We start from the raw sequence: 12,742 nt of genomic DNA, 5'->3' as shown, positions 1-12,742 counted from the left end.
ACAGTGGAGGCTGAGCCCCTTTCAAAAGTGACCCTTGCAAGCTTTGAAAGTGTCATGTGGTGCAGGGAGGAAGGAAGGTTGCTAACAGCCACCTCTTCTCCTTTGTTCTTCCTAGAAGGATTGCAAGGAGTGTGAGGAGAGATGCTCCTTGCAAAGCTTGGAAGGATCCGAGTGGTCCCAGAAAGCTGCTCCAATGGCATTAGCAGGGGGCATCTTGCCACTCTGTTGGCACCTCAGTAATCTGCCGCCTGAGATGACTGCATTTGGCCTCTTGAAAGGGTCACCTTTGGCTGGGCTTAATTTAGCTGCCACCATCCAACCCCTTCCTTTATACCTGAGTGGTTCTTATTCAACTCAAGAGATTTACCAACATAGCATTTAACTCTTCTTGGCAATATATCAAGAATAATATAGTTTTGGTGATAAATCCTTAGAGCTATCAAGAGTCTACAGAATGACCTGAACCATTTTAGAAAGCAGCATTGTTCATTATCTTTCAGCTTTCTGGTTCTGTAGAAATATGGTCTGCTTTTGTGGTGGTACATTACATAATTTGTTAAGTTGTCCAGTTCAACACAAAAATATAAAGGATTTAGCTTTCACACACATATACACTCACACATAAACCCCATCAGAAAATTTTATCTTGTTTCAAAGAAAGCAATTTGTTACTGTCATAAGACATCATGATCACATGTGAGATTATGGATCTGTCTTTATAACCACTGAAATTTGAATTAATGATAAACTCATTAAACAGTGAGAAGAAGCCAGAGAAGACACGGAATACTTTTAACTGACGATGGGGAGACACCCACCTATCCACCTAATTGTTTAGGCTTTTCTAAAGTTTCAAAATCACTGAGAGCTCACAAGTAACTTCTCTGGGGAAAGAAAGGAGTTCTCGAATTGGCCATGCAATTGTTTTGTGGGATTTCATCTCCGTGTCTGCTGCTTGACTCAAGACCATAGTTTCAGGTCATACTTTGTTTCCAGCCGGAGTTAAGAGTTTTTACATGCCATTGATTTCACTGTAATTGTTAAGCTCCACTCTCCCATTTAAAATGTGGCTGACTTTCTGATGAAATTGTGTCCTTGCAGAAGGACACTGTGCTTGTGCAAGGATGTTTTGCAAGTGACTTTCACTAGATTGGGAGCTTGTGTTCTAGATGAGGGTTGTCTGTTGTGCTTTTTAAGAATGTCATGCAAAGCAAGGAACTTATGTTTGAGGCTAGTTCTTGCAGTTGCAGAAGATATTGACAAGTTATGCAAAATTTGCACAACATTGTTGCTCAAGACTTTTCTGCATCATGTTGCACAACATCATAGTGCAGCATCCTTGCACAACGGCTATTGCACAGCCTTGTGGTGCAACCTTGTATGTGTCCTGGAGAAGGTTTCCAATCATGCTTGTGCAACATTGCAAAGCATCATAACTTCTCACAGCTTCACAACCATGTTGAGCAACACATCATTAGTCAGGATGTCGCCCAGTGGAGACAAAAAGTACTTAACTTTGACTGGATGGTGCCCAGTGAAATTGCTGTAGGTGCAGGCTTCCTGATACAAATCTATTCAAGTTCATAAAGTTACACTATAGAGTGACTTTATGAACTCCCCCCTGCTTTAGTTTTTCAAAGTGCAAAGTTCTACCACAGGCATATAAAATCCTATTTAAAGGCGAGTTAATGGCATTTACTATGGCAAAGCATATATTTCACAGAGCTAGTGCAATAAAGCATGATGGCATGTTGGAAAAATCCATATAGACTGGATTTATAGAGGACATTAGAGCAGCAGTGCTGCAGTATAATCTGGTGTTGCATATGGGGTTTGAATATGAGATGAGGCAATTGCTAGCCCTGGAAGCATGGACACTTGGCATCCTTCTTATTTCCTTAATATTATCCCAGAGTTAAAGTGGAATGTTATATGCAAACACATGTAATAGTATATGTTACATACAAATGAATGTAATACGGTAGTATCAAAAAAACACCCTTTAAATGCAGTAAAGTCACTTTTTCATTGGGGAGCACTGTTTCACCTCCTGCAATTTTTCTGCCCCAAATCACCCCCAACCAACTCCTCCCACAATGATGGGACAGTGCTGTCATCTGTTCATCAGTGACAACCGCACCATGTGTACACATTGAGCACCAATCTGCCATAATCAGCAACTGAAGCCCCATAAACTTGGTACTTGGGATAGCAGCATGAATTGTTATTTCTGTGTGAGCATATTTTTTTCCCTTTTTGTTTTTCAGTTAAAACGCCTAAGAGAAGCAGAGAGCCAATATAAGCCACTGCTAGACAAAAATAAGCGCTTGAGTAGGAAGAATGAAGATTTGTCCCATGCTTTGCGGCGTATGGAAAATAAATTAAAGTTTGTAACACAGGAAAATTTAGAAATGGTAAGTTTTCATACAAATTATGTAAGAACAGGATGCCACTTTTCTTTGACCCTTTAAATGTTCACAAAAGTGTTCAAAAACTAGTGTGTATTATTCTTCTTTGAAGAAAATCCATTCAATATTTTGGAATTATTAGCTTTTGAAATTCCTGTTATCACAGGCTAATTGACTAAGGGCACATGAATACGAATACAACAAATATTTATATACCGCTTTTCAACAAAAGTTCCCAAAGCAGTTTACATAGATATAAATATATAAATAAGATGGCTTCCTGTCCCCAAAGGGCTCACAATCAAAAAAAGAAACATATGATAAACATAAAAGGTAGACACCAGCAACAGCCACTGGAGGGATGTTGTGCTGGGGTTGGATAGGGAGTTTTGCGCTCCCCCTGCTAAATAAAGAGAACCACCACTTTAAAAAGGTGCCTTTTTTGTTCAGTTAGCAGTTATGAAAATACAGAGCAGAAGTGGGACAATTTATTCTATGATGAAATGCTTACCCACAAAAAGAATGGCAGCTGCCTGCCCAGAATATTCTGTTGGCCATACAATCCAAACATTTGGCCCATTTGCCTAATATTTCCCATGAGTAGCTAGGTGACAAATGCCTCCATTGTCTACCTGTCCACTGAGAATATATTCACTGAGAAATTACCAAGATACAGAAGTTTGTAATTGCCCTAAAGAAGCTTGGGAAAAATGTATGTTTTTATTCAGTTTTTATTATCCATTCTATATATTGTATTAGTGCTCATCATAGAAGCTCAGGAGTACCAATATAACTGAGAAGAGGTTCCATCCTGTAAAGTCCTGAATAACATGATGGGCTTCTGTTGGTCAGAAAACCCAAACTCTTTGGCCAGTCAGTCTGACATTTGGCGCTAAGAAACAAGGTAACAGATGTCACAGCTCTCCAAATGGGTTCAGTTCTACTGAGAAATGATCAAGATATATCAATTTTAAAATTACCCCAAAAAGTGAGGAGCATCGGTTTGCAGTGTTTGGAGTATGGATGAAAATTGTGAGCACCTTAACTCTCACTTTAAACTGAATTTTGATATTTGAATATTGAGGTATAGTAAACACCACCATGGACTGTCAATCCATTTCCGATACATTTTGCTGAATCACTATTGTTTCACGTTAAAGAAAACAAGTATGAAGTCAGGCTCTTTCAAATGAATTGTGATGTTTGTATTCCCTTACCTTCACTGAAAATATTTTTTCATAGTAATAGTCATAATAGTAATATAAAATACTTTTGCTTCCACATGCTAGTTCTGCAGCAGCTGGAATGTAATGGAAGAGGCTCCCCTCCAGTTCTGGGAGAGCAGAACAGACAATCCTTTCCAGTAGGGATGTTAATCTCTGTCTTTAGGTGTAACAACTGTGCAGCTCTTTCACACTTTGGTCTCTTACCAGCTATGGATTCTAGATATCTGGACTCATCACAGTAAAATTACATTATTCAGTTTTAGACTCATTGGCTGGCATACCATGCAAGGGCCTAGTAATGTTGTTTGCTCACATGTTCTACAAACTGCACAAGTGCAACAATTGTGCAAAAATGTTACACAAAAGTAAGTCAATTATTTCCAATTGGCTTACCCCTGTGTAACATCTTTTGCCCTTGCATTAATGTAGCATTACTGGTCTGACATACCCGTGCATGGTGTGTCAGCTGTGTATGGTGTGTCAGCAACTTTGTGATAATGGTTTATAGATTTAATATTGTTTTATAGATTCTGCCCCTGAGGAACAGAGCCAGGTCTATGCACAGAGTACATAATTGTCCCAATAAACAATATATGTGGCTTCCCACCCTAGTGATTTGTGGCTGGTTAAAGAGACAGGCCTCTTGTTTAATGATGCAGGCATCCATTCACATTTAGGGATGTGCATGAATCATGATTTGACACGCAATTTGGAACACTTCCCTGGCCCCTTTAAAATGGAGGAGAGCAGGTGCTTACCTGCTCTTCTGCTAATTGCCACCACTTCCTGAATCAACAGCGCTCCTCCCACCTATTTTTTCATGCTGGGGCGCTCTCCCCAGCTGTTCTCATGTGACCCCGGCATGCACATGGCCTCTGCACATGCACAGTGGCCACGTGCATGTTGGCATCACATGAGCACACCTGGGGAGAGTGTTGCTGGCATGGGAAAATAGCTGGGAGGAGTGCAACCAATTCAGGAAGTGATGGAGAGCAGCAGAGGAGCAGGTATGCACCTGCTTTCCTCCATTTTAAAGGGGCTGGGGACATGCTCCGAATTTGTGTGTTGAATCGCGATTTGGTCACATCCATATTTACATTACATGGTATGGCCTGGGAACCATCCATTGTGGCTTAACCACAATGGATGGGCTCCACACACAATGTTTTCCACAGCTATTATCTGAATCAGGGCAAAGTGTATAGTCCTTTTCATGCAGTGCCTTTTGTTTTTCTGCACTGCAAGTCACAATCACAATTTAATTTGAAACAGTCACACTTCGGGGTGGGGGGAACACTGCATATTTTTCTGAGAAAAACATTGTGGATGACACACACACACATATGTATTATCAGCTGTAATCTTATAGGGCAGGATTGTATGGAAAACCGTGCAATCAATCTCTCAATGTCTGTTCTGTTGTTTTACTTAGAGACAAAGGGTGAGGACAATACGGAGACCAAGCTCTTTAAATGACCTTGATCAGAGTCAAGATGAAAGAGAAGTTCAATATCTGAGATTACAAATTATGGAACAGCAAAACATCATAGATGAACTTTCAAAGGTAATAGACATCTCCACCATTCACCATCAATCAGTAAAGCAATCCTTACTTGGTGCTTGGTGCTAACTGAGCCTGTCTTCATTCTGTGAGTTTAATGACTAGAAGTGGACTAGAGTGGGGAGGCAAGCAGGCCTGAGTGAGATGTGTAAGAATGTATTATGATGGATGTACTAAGAATGCAGGGGGAAGGGTAGAACTCATTGATATCAGCAGGTGGGCGAGTGAATAGTAAGTTTATTACTATTATTAAGATTGTGGCAATGATGTGAGAATTCATTAACTTGATCTCTGGAGCTGGTTTTGTGATAGCAAGCATGAATTCTCCCATTTTCTAAGCAGGTCTGCCCTGGTTGCATTTGAATGGGAGGCTACATGTGTGAGCACTGTAAGGTATTCCCCTTAGGGGATGGGGCTGCTCTGGGAAAAGCATCTGTATGCTTGCATGCAGAAGGTTCCAAATTCCCTCCCTGGCATCTCCAGATAGGCTGTGGCAGCTTTTTCGAAAAGAAAAAGATGACATAGGGACATAGGAAGCTGCCTTCTACCGAATCAGACTATTGGTCCATCTAGCTCAGCATTATCTACACAGACTGTCAGCGGCTTCTCCAAGCCTGCAGTCTCTCTCAGCCCCATCTGGAGATGCCAGGGAGGGAACATTGCCACAATCTCATTGACACTTATATGGGAGTACATCCCATTCAGCATAGTGGAAATTACTTAACATACATAAGATTGGGCTGCCCATCTTCATCCATAACCTGGAAACCTCAGTTTATATGCGTATCCAGCTCCTACACATTTGCACATGATGGTGCAGCATCGGTCTGGCTTAGGGATGGAGAGTGAGTACTTTAAAAGGAGTGAGTGCTCCATGGCCCCTCTGTCGCCCCAGCACAGCACTGTCGGGATTAAATACTGCACACGCAGCTGCAGGGCTGCTCCCAGCAGCCTGAGGGTGGCGGTGGCATGGAAATGGCATCTGTGCATCCACGGATACCATCTTGAGTGGTCAGCATGGTGTCGCTAGCCATTCAAGATGCTGTCCACGCATATGCCCTTTCCTAGTCGACGCCACCCATGGGCTGCTGGGAGGATCTCTGCAGCCGCACTTGTGATGTTTAATTCCGACAGCGCCATGCTGGGGCGATGGAGAGGCAATGGAGGGGCAGGTAAGACCTGCCTTCCTCCTTTTAAAGTGCCCACTTGCCCCCGCTGAAATGATTCAGCAGGGGCAGCCCGAAGCATTTCAATATAGAGGCACCCAAATGCTCCGTGCACATCCCTAATCTGACTGTCGTGCATTGCTGCACCAGCTCAGTGCTAGTCTAGATTTCAGCTTTGGGGCTAAATAAACAATTCATTGTGCTTAAATGATAGAACCAAAAAAACATTAAAAGTTGTAATATCTAGAGTAGAATGCATAAGAAAAATGTTCTGCAAAGGTCTGTTAAAGGAAAGCAAGATAAGCACACTTGCATATAAGTACTATAACATGCTTCTTCTTGTTCTTTTTAAATAGACCCTAGAAACTGCTGGCTATGTGAAGAGTGTAATAGTAAGTAGCATATGCATCTGGTTTTGCTTTTCATCTGGGCTTATTTGCATCTCCCTAGGACCATACAGCACAGTTGTGATGTTTAATGATTTCACATATTAAGAACAAATTGATTGCTGTTAGTTAGTGATGTGCCCAGACTGGTCCAGAAGCCATTCTATAGGCCTCTGGACCAGTCCGGACATGGGCGGTTCGGATTCGGGTGGTTCAGGGTGGGAGGTCCCCTTAAGGGCAGGGAGGGTTTACTTACCCCTCCCGCCGCTTTCCCCCCCTCCAGCGCCTGTATTTCTTTGAGTAATTGGAGCGGCAGGATACCTCCCTACCGCCCCTTCTCTGGTGCGTTGGAAATTCTATTAGTAATGGGGCGGCAGGATACCTCCCTGCCGCCCCTTTCCCCGCTTGGCGTGCAGTACTGTGCAAAAGTCTTTAAGAAGCCTTTTGTGCGTGCGTGCACGCGCATGTATTTCCTTGAGTAAACGGAGCGGTCGGATATCTCCCTGCCGCCCCTTCTCCCGCTTTGTTGCTACTCAAGGAAATATGTGCGCGCGCACACACAAAAGGCTTCTTAAAGCCTTTTGCACAGTACTGCACGCCAAGCGGGGGAAGGGGCGTCAGGAAGGTATCCTGCCGCCCCATTACTACAAGAATTTCCAAAGCGCTGGAGAAGGGGTGGCAGGGAAGTATCCTGCCGCCCCAATTACTCAAAGAAATACGGGCGCTGGAGGGGGGAAAGCAGCGGGAGGGGTAAGTAAATCCTCCCCGCCCTTAAGGGGACCCCCCACTCCAGTGCCGGACTGCAGCTCCGCGGTTCCATGCACACCCCTACTGTTAGTGTCTGTTATGAGCAGAGCTTTTATATTTTTTAAATATTCAAGGACCAATCTTAGCACAATTTATTCATAGAGACCAGCAATGGAATTATCCTCCAAAGTGGAAGCTTGGAAGTAAAACCAACACTTTTAAAGTGTGAAAGTCACCTTTTAACAATCATTGGCTGACTTTCCATGCAGAGTAGTGGGAGTGTTCTCAGCCACCCATGTGTGCATCTAAAATGATGATTGCAAATGATTGTGCGATGATTGTGCAAACATGTAAAATTGCTCTGTTGTACTTCAGTTTTGCTGTGGCCATTTGAAATAATGGCCATAGTGTTGTGGAAGTGGCATTGCACAATTTTATGCATTAGCGCAGGAGCGCTCTTGTGCAACACTGTGAGCCTTGTTTTAGACACCTGCAGCCATGCAGGAGGTTGAGAGCCAACCACATTACTCTCTAAGCGAAGTAATGTTTTAACTATAGTTGATTATTACTTATATGAATAGAATTCAAACCCAGTTTGTAAATCACAAACAAGTTTGTTTCATGTATATTTACAGGAACGTGATAAGCTTTTAAGGTACAGGAAGCAAAGGAAGAAATTTGCAAAATTTCCCAAGGTAAGAGAATAAATTGAAAACGGTGGACATGATGACCTTGATATTCGCAGAGGTTCTGTTCCCGGCTGTAGCCGCAGATACTGAAATTGCGAATATCGAGGCATTAGGGTAATGGCATCGCGGGGGTCAGGCTAAAAATGGCTGAAAAATTTGGGGGGAAATGCAGGGGGAGAACTCCTTACCATGCTTTGCTGCTCCATCCAAGTTGCACTGTTCTCCAGAATGCCCCCAAATTGGCCAAAAATTGCTGTTTTTTCTGGGAGTTTTTCTTGAATTGAACCATTTTGTGGCTCCGAGAAACAAAATGGAGGCTGGAAATGGCCTCCATGGTCATTTCTGGCCATCCTCGACCCATAGATACAGGAGGCCTATGTGTTTATTTCCCTTCCCCCCACCCCTGCGTATGCCAAGGTCAGGTGTCTTTTACCTGACCGTGGATATGCAAATCCACAAATGATGAATCCATGGATAACGAAGTTCTCCTGAATTTTAATGTATATAATTTAAATTAATAAATATATATATATATTAATACATACATACATAGGAACATAAAAAGCCCTTCAGAATCAGATCAAGGGTAAATGTAGTCCATCTTTCCAGCACTGGCTGGTTAGATGCCTCCAAGAAGACCACAAGCACAGTGAGAAGGCAACAGACCTCCTCTGTCATTTGATCACCAGCTTCTGACATTATAGGGGGCGACCCCAGGAACATATATTTGTGATGCACCATGGGCTTTAGAGGGAAGGGGAGATCAGCAAAAATTGCTCTTTCCCCCACTCATTCAACAGTACAGCAGTAGTCTGGAATTCAGCACCTGGAGGTTTCATTTAGCAAATGAACCTTGGAACATAGGAAGCTGCCATATACTGAGTCAGACCGTTGGTCTATCTAGCTCAGTATCTTCTCCACAGACTGGCAGCAGCTTCTCCAAGGTTGCAGGCAGGAGTCTCTCTCAGCCCTATCTTGGAGAAGCCAGGGAGGGAACTTGGTCTTGGAACTAGATGCTCTTCCCAGAGCGGCTCCATCCCCTAAGGGGAATATCTTACAGTGCTCGCACATCAAGTCTCCCATTCATATGCAACCAGGGCAGACCCTACTTAGCTAAGGAGACAAGTCATGCTTGCTACCACAAGACCAGCTCTCCTCTCCCTTAAGTTTTAAACACACTTACCAGCAAGTTTGCCCCACTGAACTCAGTGGAACTTACTTCTGGGGAAGCAAGCTTAGGACTGCACTCAAATAGCTATTTAGAGAACTGTTCTCCATACTTTTATTTTGATGTATGATATGATATGATATGATATGATATGATGAATATTTATATACCGCTCTTCAACAAAAAGTTCCCAAAGCGGTTTACATAGATATAAATAAATTTTAAAAATGGCCCCCTGTCCCCAAAGGCCTCACAATCATTTGGCATATGGTGGCCAGCGTGGTGTAGTGGTTAGAGTGCTGGACTAGGACCAGGAAGACCCGAGTTCAAATCCCCATTCAGCCATGATAATTGCTGGGTGACTCTGGGCCAGTCACTTCTCTCTCAGCCTAATTTACTCCACAGGGTTGTTGTGAGGAGAAACTTAATTATGTAGCTCTGAGCTCCTTGGAGGAAGAACGGGATATAAAATGTAAAAAAACCCAACAACAAACAGACAAACAAACAAAATCTTCTGTCGTTATATGATTGGGTAATTCCAGCACTTGAGAACCAAAGAGAGAACCATAACTCTATATTATTGTTAAAGAACATATAACTGCAGAAAAATGCACAAATGCTTAGAAATTATTCCTAAAACCATTGCCAGAACCAATTCTTTCAATGGGATTTTAGCATGCACTAGATTATTGTCCTGAAATATTTACGTCCTGTTAAAGGACAATCGCAGATACCTTTTTATAACTTTATTTTTAAAATTTCCATTATTAAATACAATTTACAATTTAAGAACAAAAATTAACTATCTCCCTGGTCTCTATGATCCCTTCCATCCAACAGCACATTACCATTTGGCCCTGTTTAAGTTGTATCCCTGGACACTTCTCTCCACAACCCCTATTTCCTACTATTCTCTGCCCTATATAACGACAGAAGATTTTGTTTGTTTGTTGTTGGGTTTTTTTTACATTTTATATCCCGCTCTTCCTCCAAGGAGCTCAGAGCTACATACTTAAGTTTCTCCTCACAACAACCCTGTGAAGTAGGTTAGGCTGAGAGAGAAGTGACTGGTCCAGAGTCACCCAGCAAGAATCATGGCTGAATGGGGATTTGAACTCGGGTCTACCTGGTCCTAGTCCAGCACTCTAACCACTACACCACGCTGGCCACCATATGCCAAATGATTGCAAGCCCTTTGGGGACAGAGAGCCATTTTTAAAATTTATTTATATCTATGTAAATCGCTTTGGGAACTTTTTGTTGAAGAGCGGTATATAAATATTCGTCATATCATATCATATCATATCATATCATATCAATTATACCCACCATCTACTTGATCAATTTTCATTTCACTGCCTTCTGTCCACCCCGTTTTCTTTCCTCAAGCCTTTCTTCACCCTCCTGCCAACTCTGCTTCCCATAATCCTGCATTGCTTATCCTGTATTGTAAGATCTGCTTGTCTAAAGAGCATATTTGCATTGCACTTACACCTTGTCTTTTGGTCAGAAGCCAGTAGTGGAGACATTTTTTGGGTATGATGAAGAAGCTTCTCTTGAATCTGATGGCTCTTCTATCTCATATCAAACTGACCGAACAGATCAGACCCCCTGCACACCTGATGATGATTTGGAAGAGGTAATTTTCATGACGTTACGATGTTTGAAACACGGGAACAGGTGATAAATAAATAGGAGATGGGTGCCTTAATTTATAATTCATTACTTGTCATGCAACTGGTTATTAATGGCTGACATGATGCACAGTGTTTCATTGTCTACATCAGAACTGCTACAAACATGTGAGGCAGCCCTGATGCTGTTCAAGCAGTGCTGCTGCAGTTACTCCCATTTGCAGCAATGGGAATAACTGTTGCAGTACTGTTTGCTCAACCACTCATCTTCAAGTGTCAGTTATTCCTTATGTGTCCACAGCAGCCTTGACATGATTCACATTATTGATGAGAAGCTGCTCATCATGATGGCCAATGTTATTACAAATACAAATGAGAAATGAGGCCTCAAAGTGCCTCAAAAAACATATATATAGTATATACTCACTGTGTTTTGGATTGCTCCTTTTCAAGGGCTATTATGGTCCTTCAAACAAATGGCATTCATCCAATTTAGGCTTAATGTAAGTTTGGGGCGGTATAAAAATATGCTAAACAAACAAACCAGGTCGATATATCTAAATAAGACTGACATTTCTTTTTTTCTTTTCTTTTTAAAATTGCTTTTATTAGTATTACAAGTAGAAACAGAAAGGTTACATCTCTGAGACTCCAACAAGACCAAACAAGTTTACATACAAAGTCTATCCTTCGAAACCAAAACAAACAAAAATGCAGTAGTGTTAGTTGAATCTAAAGGGTCCTAAACTAGGCATCAGACATCAATAGCAATCAGTAAAGAATCTTGAACTCCACTACGGGAAATTAGAAAAGAAAAAGTCTGACCCAACGTGGTTGATCATCCCACTAACAAACGGTTTGAGAAGGAGACAGCCAACCCAACTATGATATATAAATTAGATATGATACAATTATTTCGAACTCAGGGCAAAGCATCTCCAGTATTCTGTGGTTTGAACATCACAGACACAAAAAATGATATTGGGTATTATTGATAAGATTCTGTATTCTATAGGGAGAGGAATATAAGTCCCCTTGCTCTAATTTTGTCCTACTTCTGAATTAAGACCTGTATAAGTAATCATAAGAAACAAAAATTATTAAAACTTTCAGTAAGTGGGATAACTATGTCTTGTAATGTATATATTTAATAAAGTATGTTTTGTAGTATGTTATTCTCCAATACTCAACCAAGGAAGTTTCCTAAACAAATCATGGATCTTCTAGCCTTTTCCATCCCATCAACATTAAATGAGAGATATAATATATTAACTTATATGTTAAGCTGGTGGGCTGAGACAATCTAGAATGATCACAGGTCATCCATGATTCTGGCCAAACTGAAAATGAATTCAAAGAATTTTAAATGCCTTGTTCTATCCAACCGAATAAACAGTTTACAATAGGAACCACAGCAGCAGACTTCACCAGCAAAGTGCTGAACAGTTCTCTTCCAAATGAATTTCAGTGTTATGGATAACAAATACAGGAATCTAAATAAAGATTAATCCTACATGAGCTCAAAAAGAAATGTGTAATTTTAGGTGTACTTCAAATATGTCTCAAATATATCCTAATATACATTATTAAGTTCACTTCAGTACCATTTATAATATTGTAATATCCATACAATAAAGGGGAAAGATCTCTCAGGCAAGACATATGTTAGTTCTATATGTCGCTGTGTTCAAATCACACCCTAAGCTGCTTCAATCCCTTCATACTAGCTCTCTCCTCCAAAAATCATTTGGCTACCT

General features: G+C 41.4%; 1 protein-coding gene across 24 annotated transcripts in view; it reads left to right on the top strand.

Annotated features, from left to right (window-relative positions):
• The window catches only part of JAKMIP3 (Janus kinase and microtubule interacting protein 3), a 248,090-nt gene that overhangs the window by 152,371 nt on the left and 82,977 nt on the right, over positions 1–12,742 (top strand). For 21 of the 24 annotated variants that reach the window (XM_053310606.1, XM_053310607.1, XM_053310604.1 and 18 more), the window contains 5 exons: positions 2,268–2,414; positions 5,067–5,198; positions 6,718–6,753; positions 8,130–8,189; positions 10,862–10,990. In XM_053310606.1, coding sequence (XP_053166581.1) covers positions 2,268–2,414; positions 5,067–5,198; positions 6,718–6,753; positions 8,130–8,189; positions 10,862–10,990 — 504 coding nt within the window. The remainder of the gene's footprint in view (positions 1–2,267; positions 2,415–5,066; positions 5,199–6,717; positions 6,754–8,129; positions 8,190–10,861; positions 10,991–12,742) is intronic. The other 3 variants (XM_053310612.1, XM_053310610.1, XM_053310622.1) reach the window with 1 other exon arrangement.

Source organism: Hemicordylus capensis, chromosome 3, assembly GCF_027244095.1.
Source record: "Hemicordylus capensis ecotype Gifberg chromosome 3, rHemCap1.1.pri, whole genome shotgun sequence".
NCBI classification, from domain to species: Eukaryota; Metazoa; Chordata; class Lepidosauria; order Squamata; family Cordylidae; genus Hemicordylus; species Hemicordylus capensis.
Note: the sequence above shows the minus strand (reverse complement) of the source record. Positions and strands in the feature narration are given on the sequence as shown.